The sequence below is a fragment of the Gambusia affinis genome, linkage group LG20 (genome assembly GCF_019740435.1).
Source record: "Gambusia affinis linkage group LG20, SWU_Gaff_1.0, whole genome shotgun sequence".
NCBI lineage: Eukaryota > Metazoa > Chordata > Actinopteri > Cyprinodontiformes > Poeciliidae > Gambusia > Gambusia affinis.
Window position 1 is genome coordinate 9,879,630 of NC_057887.1, and position 16,575 is coordinate 9,896,204.

General features: G+C 41.6%; 1 protein-coding gene across 2 annotated transcripts in view; it reads right to left on the reverse strand.

The window, feature by feature from the left end:
• LOC122823211 (Snf2-related CREBBP activator protein) overlaps positions 1–16,575 on the reverse strand; it is a 37,585-nt gene extending 21,010 nt beyond the window's left edge. Inside the window, exons 1-9 of one of the 2 annotated variants that reach the window (XM_044102605.1) lie at positions 16,320–16,575; positions 12,774–12,850; positions 7,693–10,385; positions 5,928–5,969; positions 4,458–4,712; positions 3,514–3,699; positions 3,254–3,394; positions 2,324–2,507; positions 622–797 (exon numbers count right to left, since the gene is read on the reverse strand). In XM_044102605.1, coding sequence (XP_043958540.1) covers positions 622–797; positions 2,324–2,507; positions 3,254–3,394; positions 3,514–3,699; positions 4,458–4,712; positions 5,928–5,969; positions 7,693–10,146 — 3,438 coding nt within the window. In that variant the 5' untranslated portion in view covers positions 10,147–10,385; positions 12,774–12,850; positions 16,320–16,575. The remainder of the gene's footprint in view (positions 1–621; positions 798–2,323; positions 2,508–3,253; positions 3,395–3,513; positions 3,700–4,457; positions 4,713–5,927; positions 5,970–7,692; positions 10,386–12,773; positions 12,851–16,319) is intronic. The other variant, XM_044102606.1, reaches the window with a different exon arrangement.

Consider the following 16,575-nt stretch of genomic DNA (forward strand, 5'->3'; position numbering starts at 1 on the left):
AGTGATCATTAGGCACCCTGCTGTGGAAGTGTTGTGCAGCTGAAATAAGACATTTTACAACAGGAGCAAAAAGCTCCCAAAGCAAATAAAACTTAACACTACAAAGAAATACACCTCAGCCAGCATATGCTGTTTTCCTTCATCAGTAAAATCCAGACTTGTAACAGAACCTTTTCATTACTTAGGATTTCAATGAGGCTTGGATTGAAAAAAAAAAACATACCTATAGGATATCCCAGCAAGACACACAGCTTAGTGTTTGCAAATATTCATTCATCTTTAAAATTTGAATCAAGACATGCAACAAACTTGAACTACTAGTAGAAAGGTAACCCACTTTCAAGTGCAAGATTTCTTTAAATTGAAACAAATTCCAGACTAAACCCTCATAACCGGTTCTCTGACTCTAGATGACTTGGCAGATGTAATTCTGTGTGAAAGAGGCTCTCATAAACCAGCTTAATAAGATAACCTGAAGCAGAAATTTACTTTTTCCTAAAAAAAACAAAAAAAACAACAACAAAAAACCCCAAAACAAATTATAAACATTTAAAATAGACTTGATGTCTGCTCATTGTTCTGCTCTGTGAAAGCGTTTCCAGAGCCGTTTGCTTGGGCTACCTGTGGGGGAGGCAGTTTGAGCGTGCTGAGCAGCTGGTCCAGGGGCAGCATGCTCTCCTCCTTTAGGAGCTCGATCTCCCTCTGATGGCTCGCCGCATCGTTGCCTTCTTGCTGCTCCTCCACCTCTATGGTCTCTTCATCGTCCTCCTCTTCACAAGGAGGCTCAAAGTCTCTGTCTGCAGAAGGAGAAGTTAAAAAAAGAGCATAAAAATACTAATATTAATAACTTGTTCTAATTTAGATAAGTTAAATATAACTAAATATTTTGCAGGTGTTTTTTTTACACCTTTGTTTAATGACTTTTAAAAAAAAATGCAGTACGCTTCATTACACTGAATGAACTTTTTGTGTTTTGACCAACTATTCAACACATTTTTTTTCTCCCCAAAGCCACATTAAACATACAAACCTTAATGATGAAGAAACCAACTATGGATCTGGTAACAAATCTTTTTGATTTAAATTTCCCGACCAGATAAAAATAAATAAATAACAGGGCCTAAATGGTTCTGCATATTTGTGGGAAAGTTGGAAAATTACCATTTTTATGATCCTACAGAAACCCTGAAGTTGGACGAGCAAAGTGATGATAATCTACACAGTGATTATAATCTACACTCCCATTCCATAAACTATGATATGTTCCAATGAGGCTTATTTGTCAGATTAAAAGTCCCTTTAGAGAATCGACACACCTTTGAGCAGGTATGCCCACATTACAGTATTAAAAATGTTTTTTTATAGGTTTGATGTGATATTCTAATTTAAAATGTTATGTTTTACGTGGCCGTCGCGGGTTCGATTCCCGGACCCGGCGACATTTGCCGCTTGTCTTCCCCCCTCTCTCTTCCCCTTTCCTGTCAGCCTACTGTCATATAAGGGACACTAGAGCCCACAAAAGACCCCCTGGTGGGGAGGAAAAAAATTTTTTATGTTTTCATTAACAGTAAGCAGAAAATTATCATAACAAACAGAAATAAAGGCTCTCAAACACCTGTCTGTGTGCAATTAAGTGCTCCACTTGGTGATAAAGTTCCTGAAATAAATGGACATTTCTGTAATATTATAATGTATTGAATGGGTCTGTGAGGTTCAAATGGGAACACAAATATGTGTAACATTCAGAGAAGTTGTTTTAACGCAAATGAAATGTACTTCCTTACTTGTTTGATCGTTTGTGGTCTGACCAGTGCAGCAGCCTCGACAATGTAAAGAGCATAACGCCTCAGTAGGTCTGAGCAGAACTGCAGCAGATCCAGAACTGATGCACTCTAAATCACCTGTTCTGGGTATGCTTTATGGAAAAGCATCCATAAAGAGCTTCGTTTTGCCTTGTGTTTTAAAGACAGAGAATGCTTTCAGGAAGCCATTAACTCGCTGCAGTGGAAACGTATGCTCTCCGACCTTCTGTAATCAGATGCCATTGATAACCAGAAGAAGAAGAAGAAGAAAAAGTCTGGCAGGTCTGACAAGCCCGAATCAGGCCTGACGGGGCGGGGGGGCACTCGGCATTAGTCACATTTCTACGTAACTCAAAGTTGCAGCGAGCTCAGCAGTGTGTACAGCTTTTTGTTTCTATGAAACACTTTTTGTATCCCTGAATGACCTGCCCATGGCATGTTGCTATGACAACATCCCTGTCTGATCCAATGAGTCGGCTCTAAAAGCGCTCTTTACCCGTGTTGACAAAGGGACAGCCTACCGTCTTCGTCAACAGGAGGTGGCAGAGATTTCTGCGGCGATACGTCGGTGTCCACCGGCCTCGCCAGCGACTTGCTGAGGAGGTCAGAGTATTTCTCAGTCTGGCCAACAATGAAGTCGAGCTGAAGGTCCAAAGCCTTCTTGCGCTTTTCCTCCAGTCTGGACTGCTGTTTGAACTGTACCACCTTTAAACACAAAAATCAAAACATCACCCCCTTTACAACTGTTAGTCGGTGATATCACCGACTAAAAGTTAATTGCATATGCAAACAGTTAAGCCCAAAAGTAATCCATACCTCTGTCAGATTTAAAATGATTTTCTTTCAAATAAAAAGATGGGAATTATGTTTCATCTTTTACAGAACGGCTCAACTAAGAATTTGACCTGAAAACTAATAAGTGGCCAGACAACAGACAGAGAGATCAACAGTTACTGTAAAATTGTGATAATATAACAACTATGACTGGATTAAAAGTAGCTTGTCTGATCTGCATTTGGTTTATCTGGAATAATTTATATCGGATCCACCTGGTCCGTAGCCAGTTTTTTTTTACCCCAGAGTTTGATCACTGCTGAACTGAACTGAGCAAAAATGCTGGCAGTAAAATATCTTGAGGCAACTTTTGTTTTAAAATTAAAAATGTAGCAGATATGAGAAAAACTGAGCCAAAAAATGTATAAAGATATATACATTCTCATAGGATATCGTCCCTTCTCAAGTCATTTTTTACCTAAATCGTCTTTTGATAGAAAAGAAGTGATGATTTGTTTCCCCCAAAATAACTTTGGGCAAAAAATTATTTGGGTGATTATTTCAGGACAGTGACGATATGCTAAATTAAATGTTGCCACTGAATCAGTCATGACAGCTATGCTTCTGACTGACTGAGCCGATTTCTAAGTTTAAAATGCAGCAGGGATGTTTTTGACCTTCTCAACGTTGCTCCAGAACGCCCGGACTTCCTTGGCTATAGAAGCGGCCACTCTTCTGATTTTGGCGTGCTCGTCTCTCTTGGCTTTCTCTTCCTTTTGCCTCAGCTCCTCATGATGTCGCATAACCATTCGCACCACCTAGCAATACATCAGCAGAACATGTCTAAAATATTTAACGTGTACATCAGAGATGCGCCCCCATTCATTTGTCATACTAAAACGTACCAATTGTAGTTCTGTTTTGAACCGATCCTTACCTTTCTGGCCACACCTCTCTTCCACCGTCTCTCTTGAGCGAAGTCAGCAGAGAGCCACTGCATCTCCTCACAGAGGTAATCCCAGTGAACTTTGGTCCGCTGCGGCTCCGGCAGACGGGAGAGACGCTTCGTTGACCAGAAACCTTCTTTCTTTAGAGCCTGGGTTCGATGTTCAATGTCTGCTTCCTACAGCGTACAAACACTTTTTAGTGTTCGTTGAAATTACGCTTTGGTGGAAATTATTCCCAGGCAAAATTATTTAAAATTTAGTTGTCTAGACAGTTTAAATGTATGGAAAGGCCACAATTATGGCCATTCATGTGCACGTTTCTGACTTTTCAGCTGCAAATTTGACTTGCATTGGTTTGATTTCATAATATTAGCTTTTAATAGTGTGGGGTTTCATAACCCCTCACCTCCAAACTCCCAGGTGAATGACACAGTAACGAGGATTATCCTCCCTTCAACACAGAGAGCACTTGGCTTTGACAACAATGAGGAGGTCAGCATTTTAGTCCCGCTCACCCCCGTTTACACTATTTAGAGTGCAGTACTGTTTGTAACAAAACTTGTAACAACTGCAATAACTGTAAAGATATATTCTGCACGTTTCTGCTTTCGTAATGGTTTTTCCAGGCTTTAACCACAGCCAGCTCCATTGTTCTGGGTATTTATTTCCTTTTAGTTTCCCCTTTTTCAGTGATCAACTTCCTGGCTGCTTTGCCACAAAGTTTTTGGGCCAAGAACAAAACTCAACCACGTTCCTGTTAGAAATACCACAGCTAATGTAGCAACAAAAAAAAAAACAAAAAAAAAGACAAAAATATTATTTTAATCTGCAATTACTTTGATTAGCTTAAAGATGCAAATGGAATGTTTTGTGCCAAATCACGTTTATTTTTGGTGAAATAAAGCCAAATTTTGTTCCTATACATCTTACTCACATGTTTTGCCAGCTCTGCCATGTCAGCATGCCGATCTCCACGGGAACGATGGGGTGTGGTCTGGTCTGGCGGCGAAGAGGAGGAACTGTAGCCCACAGAGGAAGGAGAAACAAACTTGCCATGAGGACCCCTGAGAGGCGAGCTCTTCTCCCGTTGAGGTGTCGTCCAATCAGGAGTGGATGAGGGGCAGTGGAAGGAAGTGGAGGCGGTCGGAGACGAACTGACCGCGACTCTATCGGAGATCCACTGGCGCACCTGAGGGCCGAGACAGACGGTTGAGGAGAATTTTATTTTAATGTGAAAAAGTGATGAATGCAAAAGCAGAGGTGGGCACGCTCCGTCAAAGCATGAAGTGCACTTATTTCTGTGATTTATTAATTATCTGGGTAGATAATATATATTTTCAGTAATTTGTAAATAAATAAGAAAAGGGGAAAAAAAAGAACATACATTTCATTTTGATAAATATGTCTTAAAGCTAATGAAAACACAAAATCTTTTAACTAAGAGAAAACTGCTGACTTGACAGTTTTACAACTACCACTTATACTCTACACCTACAGGATAAGCCAAAGAAGGCCAATGGTAAAAGAGTTAGCCACTCAGTTTGCAGTATCCAAACATATCACCAAGAAGTTAGGTGGAAGGAAAAAGTGCAGTGGGGAAAGGTGCAAAAGCAGCAAAGAAAAGTAATCACAGGAAATTTTAGTGCGCTTCATGTTTCCCTCGACTGATGAGCTTCATTTTCCTCCAGGACTTGGTACCTTTCCAAACTGCCACATATACCAAAGCTCGCTTTGAGGACCGTGATATGTTTGACTGGCCAGCAAACTCACCTGGCCTGAACTACGAAGAGCAACAGTAGGGTATTGTCAAGATCAGACCCACCAACACAGAAAAGCTGGAAAAAAATAATAAATGACACAACAGCAGTGCCACAGGCTAATCACGTCCATGTTACACTGCTTTAATACAGTAACTCAAGCAAAAGGAGACCTCGCCAAACAGAGTCTGAAACGTTAGCTGTTCACAAAGTCCCATCTTCAAACATGTTAAAAGAAAGTATCCATTAATATTCTTGTATGCAGCACTTTGAAGGCTCATGACATGAACATCAATAATAACGGTCAAGTCAGGAGTCTTCCTGCAGATCACATACTGTAGGTCATTGCATAACATTTCTATCAAAGAAATCTTGTTGGTCTTATCGAAACACACCAGTCTGTGTATTTACTTTATATGCTATAGGTTTAACTGCATAAATTGATTTACTAAAATGATCTGAATCTCATCAAAATAATCTAATTTACTAGAAAATGCCTTTAGACTCTCAATCATAGATCTTTTGTGGTCATCCTCATGCAAAAAAAAGAAAACCAAAACCAAAGATGCCCATTTGTGTTAAAAGTGACCCAAACTGAATGTCCTGTGAGCATGAGCCTATGTGGGTGTCTGACAACCACCGCTTACCTTAAGGAACAGTGCCTGTGTGTCAGTCCTGCTCTCTTCATGCTGGAAAACACACATGGCCTGAGCATGCAGCCAACTTAAAGGGAGCTGCATAAAACCGACACTATACCATGAGTTGCATTGATGGACCACATGCAGCAGGAAGACAGTGGAAAACATGATCACAATGTTACACTCCAAAGCTTTGTTATTAGATAAAACCAGAACATTTTTATTCCTCCAGGTTCTATGATAGGATAAATATTAGACCTACAAGTAAAACCGGAGAACGTTGAACATCAGCTGAAAACAAAACGGAACCCAGCTTCGGCTGAAAAGATGCTTTAATGAACATAACTGATGTAAAATTTTGTATTAAAGAACAGTTTACTGATGCTCATCTTAAATCTAATCAAGGGTACAAAAAGAATGACAGACAATACTGTAATTTTCTTACAATGAAGCCAAATTGAAAAAGCTTTGTGTAGAAAAACTAAGTGCACCCTATGATTTAATAGCTAGCTTTAGCCCACTGAGATTTGTAGAGATTCTCCCAGCTCTTGGGGTCGCACCACAGCATTTCAATCAACATGGGGTCTCCACTTTTCTTTTTCACCTATCATGTTGTAGATCTGTTGCTGTGGTTGGAATCACTGTCCTCCTAACAGTTTGGCAGCATCATGTTATGGCTGCCCAAAGCATCATCCAGCCACTCCATTGCCAAACAGTGATCCAGTTTCTGTTCCAGTTTTCTTCCTGTTAAAGTGGAGATTTTCCTCTCCACTGTTGCCACACGCATGCCGAGTACGAGGGACTGCTGTAAAGTTGACTCAGAGCAAGCGATTGTCTGCCATCACTACATGCTCATCCAGGAGTAAATTCTGCAAGTCACTTGAGTTGAAGCAATCTGCTGAGATTCCCAAGACAGAAACCTTTTTTGAATAAGCTGAACTTGATGCACAGTTTGATAACTAGGATTAATAAGAATATACATATGATTGGAATGAAGTGACTTTTTTTTGTAAAGCGCTTGAAGAACTGCACTAAAAAACAGTTCATATTCTTTTCAAAGCAGTTTACTCTTTTGACTCTCCCATACAAGAGAGTATGGGGGAGTCCTAATTGTACTTTCACAAACTTTTCAACATTTAACATGCCAGCTGTACACAGTAGTCTGCCATGGACAAGACTTTATTTTTATTTCTGTTAATTAGGATGTTTTCTGCTTACATATTTTGCTTATAGAAATTTAATATTTGAATATTACATCAGACCAATAAAAAAACAATATAAACGTGAGATTAATTAATAGTATTTTTAATATCTGCCTAAAGGTTGTTATTTTCAAAAGGTATCGTTAATATGACAAACGAGTGTCAGAGTACGTATTCTAATTTATTGACTATAGCTTGGCGACAACACTATTACAAACACATTGAACACATTAGCAATGTGCTAACAGTCCAGCTTCTATTAGCAGCATCTGGCAGCAACTTAATTTAAATTGTATGGATTTCGAAAGGGGGAACTTTGATTCTCCACAGAGCTTTTCTATTTTTGTTTATTAAATGACTACAACAGGAAATGGAAATAGTGTGGTTTTGTGCACCTGATATTAGTTTTTAAGAAGTTTTAAAACCTGATATAGGAAAGATATATTTTTTAATATGTCCAGATATGTACAACTTTAAAATTAAAAGAGTGTATTTTATTTTTGTTAATGAGTGCACTACCCAGCAATAGTTTGATCAAGCACACGTCATGGTGTGATTTTCAGTTGAAGTACCTTGTGTGTAGAGCTGGGAGTCATCATCTCACTCCTGTCAGGGTCTGCTTCATCATCACTGTCTTCTTCAGCGCTGCTGACCCGGCCCAACTCGCCCTCTTGGATGTCACTTGCTTGTTCGTCCTGATCTTGGTCCATATCCTCGCTGTCATCTTCTGCATCGTCGGGGTAGCTGTTGGAGTCATTGGGATTGGTAGATGCCGTCTCAGTTTCGTCCCTCTCTTCAGCAGCTGAAAGCATGACAAAAGTTTGAGGTGTGACGTGTTGGGGTGCTGAGACATCCTGCGGAGGGGTATCTGCCTCTTTTGTTGACATTTTGGTAAAGGTTAAGGCCTCTGATTTGCTGGTTGAAGATGTAGGGCGGACTGATGAAATCTGCTGGGCTTTGCCAGGAATTGTTGCCGTTGATGTTTTATGCACAAAGCACGGCATTTGATCTTTGTGAACACTAAGGGCTGTAGACACAAACGGAGAATCGGCAGCTAAAACAGGTTGGGGAAGGCACTCCTTAGACACTGTGCCAGGCAGAGCGATGTGGGGACCGTCCACATTCTGCTGCTGGGACACCTTTGCCTGAAGGGAGGGTGGGTGCTTCAGGAGAGGAGTCTCTCCTGTCTTAAAAAGGAGCAGCTTTGGATTTATAACAGCAGAGGAGTAAGTGGTACAGAATGCCTCTGGTTTGGTTTCTGTGGACACTACAACGTTCTGAACAGATGGAGTCAAAGACAGACTCATTCTAGTTCCTTCTTGAGAAGAAACGCAAAACTCAGGCTTGACCGCGTTTACGACAGCAAATCCTGGGGTCTGACTTGTAGTGCTGGAGACACGCACCGAAACAGCAGAGGACATTTCCGGTCCCCCGCTTGGACCTACAGACGATAAAAGTGCTTCCTGCGGCAGTGAAACCGTTTGAACCGCTGCAGAATCGCCCATCTGTGTTAAACCCACGTCTGCTGAACTGGTCTGTGAACAATGCGTCCCAGTTTGCGTAGTGACGTCGGCCTCCTCAATGGTGAACGAGTCAGATGTAACAGCAGCTACTTGAAGTAAGCAGACCTCGCTTGCGTGTGTCACTTCCACAGTTTGGTTAGATTTTAGCACTAAATGTTGTCCCACCGGGTTATGAGCATCATCACTAGGCGATGCCAGCGCCTCCTGGGAGATGATGATGGTGTCGGCTTGCGCAACAGTGTGAATAGAAGGCTCGAGGTCCTCTTCTGCATTTTCCAGTAGCGCGTTGAAGAGGTTCACCTCGTAGCCTGGCGAGTGAGGTATCTGCCCGCCGCCTCCAACGCAGATGGTTTCCTCGGCGACCTCCTCCACCAGACTACAGAACTCGTACACCTCCACCGGCTGGGAGTGGAGCTCCACCCCACCCTGGATGTCATCTTCATACAGCTTCGGTTCCCCCGCTGAAAGCTGGTTGACAATGGCGGCCTGGCAGACGGTGCCGTCTTCCCGCTGCAGGAGGTAATTCTGATTCAGGTGCACATTGGACCAGTCACCACTGTCCCTGACCACCACAATTTCTTGAGCCTCGCCGGAGCGCAGAATCTCGGCGATCAGTGATGTCTCAGTTGAGGGGACCTGATCTGAAGTATGAGCCGTTCCTGCCTGCAGCGAGACCACTAGACTTGTGTCAGGCAGCGATGACCCTGCAGGGGGAGTCGAGGAACTCTCCTTCAAAGAGGAGAACTCTGGCAGCATGTTGGCGGTGGCGTCAGTCGATTTATCCCCCATGTTCTGTGGAGCCACTTCCGGGGCGACACAGAAGGACACTGAGGTTTCTCTTCCAGGTGCGGACTGTCCGGCCTTTGACAAAAGATGAGGTTGTGTTTCCGAGTGGAGAAATGTCCTGACTGATTCCAGAGAGTTTGTTTTCTTCGTCTCCACTGCATCGTGTGAAATCTCTCCGACTGCTCTAGGTTTTGTTTCCGATAGGTCAGTTTGCTTAGTTTGGAGTTGAGATTTTGAGTCCTGTCCACTTCCCACTGACTCTGCAACCCCTGACAGAGTTTTGTCGCTGTGAGAAACTGTGTGAACTGGCAGCTCCTGGACTTTAAATCCAACACTTGACTGGGAACTTGCAGAGGAAGCGACTGTGAAACAGATTTGAGATTGGGGTTGCAGGAGAATATTTTCTCTGGTAATTTCCACATTTGTTCCAGTCTCTGGTTTGAACTCTGTAACAACCACAGCCCCAGGACCTTGTTGAGGTGGCTGGATCTGGTATTCCTGACTATTTGAGAGGCTTTTCTCCTTAATAGCTTGTGACCCGTATTGATGCTCTTCCACTGTGCTGTTAATCTGTGATGTGAGAGGAGTATGAGTGGGAGTGGGAAGTCTTTGTGTCCCAGACGCAGCCTCCTCAGAAAGGACCTCCTGTGAAATGATGGCCTTAATGTTGCTGCTTGGGAGAGTCCCAGGCAAAGTGTTCGTGGGGGCGTTCTCCATGCTGGGGTACGTGGAGTTGCTGCAGTCTGACAACGGCACTGCGGACGGATTTGTGAACGGAGGGACCGGGCGGTGGGCAGCTGCGACCGGCTGCTGGGCATGCCGAGGCGACTCCCCAGCCACATTCTGTGCAGCCTGGGGGTTGGCACCCAGCACATCCACAGCCGGGGAGGCGAGCTGCCGCTCCGCCTCCTCTCCAGATCTTCTTTCCTCTGAGCTGCTCCGACCACACACTGCCCCTATGGAGAGTAGAGACATTGAGACGTCAGAAAAATTTGTCTGAATGATGATCAGTGGCATCACATCCTCAAATGCCATAGTTTTGCAGAACTGGTAATGAACCGCTCATATGCAATGACTTGTAAAAGTATTCATAACCCCCGTCTCACATCTACAACCACAAGAATAAACTTAGCTTATTGGGATTTAATGAAAATGACAACATAGAGAGTAGAATTGTGAAGTGAAAGGAAAAGAATGGCTACAAAATTTTACTGAATATTATTATGCAATAAAATAATTATATAACTCTCTTCATAGTTATATTTTATTAATAACTGTGAAGAGAGCAATGTGGCACTGAAGTCAAATTCCTTGTTGGTGTGCACAAATGTGGCGAATGATGTTGCTTCGGATTGTTTATACAAAAAAATAAATAAAATCTTGAAGTGTGGTGTGAAATTGAATTTAGCTCCCGTATTCCACATTTTGAAGAACCATGTTTTGCTGTAATTACAGTGGCAAATCTTTGAAGATCATTCTCTAATAGTAATTTCATTTAAGAGCACATATCTCTCTGCAAAATAGTGCAAGCTCAGCCAGACTGGATGGAGTGCATCTTTGAACACTAGAGTTAGGGATGCACAACATCAGAATTGACAACAGTTTTAACCAATGCAAGTCATTTTTAAGACATGGTATCAATCCGATATGCAAAAATGTGCTGATATTAATTTCCACCTTATTACTGTTTGTGTCCGGTCATGTGGCATTTGTTTGCACATTGAACAGTTATAGTGATGCAGCACAAGATTTGGAGGCATTAACCAAAGCAGAGAGACGATGTGTGTGGTGTGGAGATTTTTATAATGTTGAAATAATAAAGATATATTGGTAAATATCAGTTATCGGATGACACAGGAATATTAATATTTGATATTAGCCCAAATTTTCACATCAGCGCATTCTTGATCACATTCTGATTTCACAGAGTCATCGTACTTTATTTCTGGCTTTATGTTTAGGGTTGTAATCTTTGAGGTTTTCTTCTAGGATACTCCTGCATTTAGCTCCGTCCGACTTCCCATCAACTCTGACCAGCTTCATTGATTCTGCCTCCATGACATTTCACGGAGAGATTAGAACTTTCAGACTGGTGCCGTTTTAATTTTGGTTTCATCTCACCAGACCACATGTCTGCAGCCATATAAGGCTTGTGGCAGACAGCAAACCAAACTTCTAGGGACTTTTTTTCCTAATATAACTTGATTTTTTATTTTATTTTTTTTGCCACTTGCTTGCAGAAGCCCGGGTTTGTAGAGTGCACAACTAATTGTTGCTCTGTCAACAGATTCCCCCACTTGAGTTGTGAATCTCTGCAGCTCCTCCAAAGTTAGAATAGCCCACCGGTATGCTTCTCTGATTAATACACTCATTGAATGGCTGCTTAGTTCAGGTGGGCGGCTATGTTTTGGTCGGCTTGCGGTTGTGCCAAGCTCTTTACATTTTCAAATGTTGACTAACCTAATGTTACACAATATTAGAATAAAATTAAACTGTGATATTTTTAATTTATATTTTATGTACATTTTGAAATAAATCCAGGTTTTTTCCCTTATTCTTTTGCAAGATAACACAGTCAATCTGAAAGAGTTTCAGTGTCTTGGCCAATGAAATCAACATCAGATGGGGAATCGAGTGTTCATCCAACATATCGTTACTGGGATGCAGTGTGTGAAATATAAAGATCAACCAAATACTGAATTCAAGTTACCACAGCATCACACATGCTGATGTTGTGATTATGATGCCAATTTTAATACATTAAGAAGCTCAAGACTGAACAGTATCCTGTGGCTACTGCCTATGCTAATTAATCACCTAGCCCCAGTTGAAACTTCTCCACAACTTTCTTTCTGACTCGTCTGCTGTGTTCCTTGATCTCCATGATGATGTTTGTTCCCTAATGCTTTCTAACAGACTAAATTACTCACAAGAAGATCATATTTAGTACTTACGGTACTTCAAAAGGCTTTACACAATTCATACTTTACTCTGTCTTTTGAATATTTATTATCTGTCCGAGTCATTTTAGCCATTTGTCTGAATGTGTTTAAATAACTAGAAGTCCAACTGTGTGATAATCCTGCAATATCCACCAGCAGTTCTCACCCAGTTTCTTTCCAAGGCAGGCGGCTCAAGTCTGTGTTGAGCAACACAAACTCACATCCTGTTATTCAGCAGGTATCATCATTATGCAGTTTGAACACAAACAAAACATTCCATCATAAACCTGCAGCCACCCTCAGACAACATATGATTCTGTGGACGTTTTGAGACGTTTCTGTGAGAAGTGAGATTAAAAACTGTTTGATCAGATTGGATGTGTTTACAAAGCGACATCTTACCTGTCTGTGGTGTGAGACACAGGTCTTCTGTGCTTTCTACTTCCAGGATGCTGAAATTAGTCTCCCTTCCACATGTTCTGAGGAAGTGGGGGAAAAAAAAAAAAAAAGATTAAATGATTAACTGCGTTTCACAATTAACAACTCTTGTGAAACAATATTTTGCTCCCGCCACTTTTACTCTGTGACATGTTTCTAATTAAACGGGAATGAAGGGGTGGGGGCGATGATACATTTTTCATACTGGAACGTATTGGAATTACAACTTCAGGGGTTGTTCTTGATGCATTTCCAACTGGGAAAAATTCAACTTCACAGTACAGGGCCTGCACACTATTGTTCTCCTTTCTGAGAGCGTCAATGACTGCCTGCTGAAAAAAATTTAAGTCAGCAGTCTTTCCCATAATTTGTGGAAATATTTTTTTTCATTGGCCTGACCTAATTTGGTAATTTTCTGAGAATCTGACTTCTATATTTCTTTAGCTGCAAGCTGTAGTTGTTTTAATTAGTATAAATTAACATTTAAAATAAATCACTGTCATGGATCTATAACTGAGCATCAATGATGCGCCACATTGACGCAGTAATTCATGCAAAAGGAGCCCAACCAAGTATTCAGTGCACAGAAAAGGTCACACATTTCAGAAGTTCATTTGTTTGAAATATCCAGTTTTTTGTTGAGCACATGTAATACCCTAATCATTTGGGACACTGAATTATGGGTGTTTTAATCATCTGTAAACGATTATCATCAAAAATAGAAGAAATAAAGCCTTGAAATATTCCTCTCTATCTGTAATGAAAATACAAGTTTCCCTTTCTGATATGAACGTAAAAAATATAATTCAGGTAAGGATTGAAAGAGTACGCAAGATGTACATGAGCACTGTATTAACGAACATGGGTCATAGTGATGATGTTAAACAGTAATGGCATAAAGAAATTAATATTGAGAATGCTGAGAAGGAATGCCTCCAAGCTTTAAAAACAGTCTTCCTCCGTTAGTTGCTACACCTGGACAGACTTTTCATGGGGAAACTCTCTCTGCAACATTTTTTATCAAAACTAACAGGACTCAGCTGAGCAGCTGGAGGTAATATGGTTGATTGTCCTCATTCTTTTAGGTCCATCCACCCAAGCACTTAGGGAATGTTGCTGCAGTCAGTTCACAAACTCTGGGTTTCTCTGTTAGAGTAACTTTTGCATCTCTATATCTCAGAGAAAAAAAAACAAACAAAAAGTGTTGGTATGTTGAAGCATTAAGCGTTCCTTTCATAAGAAGTAAAGAGCAACTCAAAAAAAAAAACAACAAGAAGACAGTCCCCTCTGCACCAAACTTTGCACTTGACACAATGCAAGTATCAGTATCCTAGCAACTGCCAAACCCAGACTCGTCCACTGAATTGCCAGACAGAGAGGTACGATTTATCACTCCAGAGTCCACTAGTGGCGTCCTTTACACAACTGCATCTGACAGTGTGCCTTGGTTTGGTGATGTAGGGCTTCAGTGTACCTGCTCAGACATTAAAACCTATGCAATGACGCCCTATGTCCACTGTTCTTGAACTAATACGAAGACCACACAAAGTTTGAAGGTCTGTAGCTACAGACCTGAAGAACACTGGAAACCTCTGCACACCATGTCACATTTTGTGATTTTACGTGGTTTATTGCTTAGTGGCAGAGTTGTCGTCATTCCCAATCACATCCATGTCTATGGAGATCACTTCTACTTCCATATACTACTAAAAGCTGACTAAAGAATATCTTACCAGAATTTAAATTTCCTGACTGGACTTATTGCACAGCTAGCACTCTACCATTGTACTGTGACTGATTTCCTGCGTGTGACACGTTATTTTACAAAGGTTTACAGAAACTTTTAGGGTGCGCATGAGCTGGATTTTATACACCTCTGGCCATTAAAGTGTGTGAAACACAGGGTCATTATAATGGATTTTTGACCTCAACAACTTTTATCACATAGTGTAATTTTTAAAAAAGGACTGTAGCTTTACTCACAGAATAAACATGCATCACACTCGTTCTTTTACAAGAAATATATATATAACTGACAGCTTAAAGAGCTGTATCACCTCATTTAACATATAAAAAAATGTAAACGATTAATTTGATCTTTGTTTATGTTAACTCAGATGGGGAAAAACGGGATTAGGAGAAAAAAGAAAAACATATTTCATAACTACTACTATGATTATTAGTGTCTCACATCTGGTCATCCTTTACAAAACTTTCTGGAGGCAGCTGAGGGCCTATGCAGCTTTATTAGAAAGTGAAACGATAAAACAAGTATCAGTGTACGTAGGGAAGGTGAGTAATGTCAAGTCAGTCGGGGAGCAACAGTACTGCTAAGCAGGACAACTCCTTGCTCCTGCTCAGTGTATGGGGCTGTGTTTCACTGGGTAATGTTGCAGCAGTAATAAAAACCGGAGCAGCAGCTCCAAGTTGAACGTGCTGCAGTCGCCCACAGGAAGCTACTGGGAATCCTGCAGCACACGCTCTCTCCAACGGGCAAAAAAAAAAAAAAACAAAGCCGGTGGTCCAGCGCGCGCAGCTGGGCCTTTAGTCATTCAATCTTTGATTTGGGTAACGTTCCCTCGCTGTGGCTAGTTCTAGTCGCCACATGTACTCGAATCCACCCTGATAAAAATCTAACGCGTTTAACCAGCGGGTATGTCTGCAAGCACCGGTTCCGCCGATCATGTGATTCATGAATCGGACTTTTGCTTCCCGTCCGAGAGTGATCGGAGCTGCTTTCACCAAAAAAATAAATAATAATAACAGTGAACGCCTAACGTTACCGGTTAGCCAGCTAACGCTAGCCTCTACAATAAACACAGTGGGATGTGTTGCGCGAAAAAGAGAAAGCAAGCTGCTAACTAGCAAAGCTTGAAGAGTTAGTAGGGTGCGATCATTTAATGCGCAGGCGCCCCTTTCCTCTCCCTGTTTGTTATGTAATGCTCCGGTTCTGACACAGCCCGTTGAAACCAACACATCTGATAAATTACAACACAAAAAACACAAAAAAAGTCACATTAAAACCCGCTTGTGCACGTAAAACAGAAGGGGGAGGGAGTGGGGAATCGCAAGTGACGTCACTGCGTGGGGTCAAACCTCTATAGAAAAATATTATTTACTTACTTAATTTAAAATATTGAGAAATATTTATTTACACCGAAAAAGAGAAAGGTATAAAACGCCATTATAAAGTTTCATATAAATTTTGCAATGAACATGTGGGGGGATTCAAGGGGGTTAACAACGCCTCCCCTCCAAATCATGACTTAAATAGAAATTCCTTTTGTTACACGGCGTTACACTTGCCTTCATTCGTGGTACCACTTTATATATAAGCATTCTGTCGCGCAAAGCACAAAAATTATGAGCTCATTTCCTTTAAAACACGCCACTAGGTCAAACGTACTCTGGTAACGTCCTGCCGTTAGTTTCAGACCCCCTTTATGTCCCCCCATTACTTCCTCCTTGCCCCCCTCCCTCTCAAGGCCGCCATCTTAAGTTCCCACCTACCTGAAATTTCCGACTGATTTTCTTTTACTAAATTCTCGCTGAAGGAGTCGTCATCCGCGTAAAATCGTACTCAATCCGTGATGTCGGCAGTCCAAACTGGCTCTCGGTACCCAACGAGGTACACCTAGGACTGTGGGAAGAAGTTAAAATCCGGAGCGGGAGAGACTGGGTTTCGGCGCAGAATGTAGCGGTCGCGGGGAGGAGACTTTACGCAGCGAAATGGTGGCGGAGCGCTGCTGCTGACAAAGTACACAAC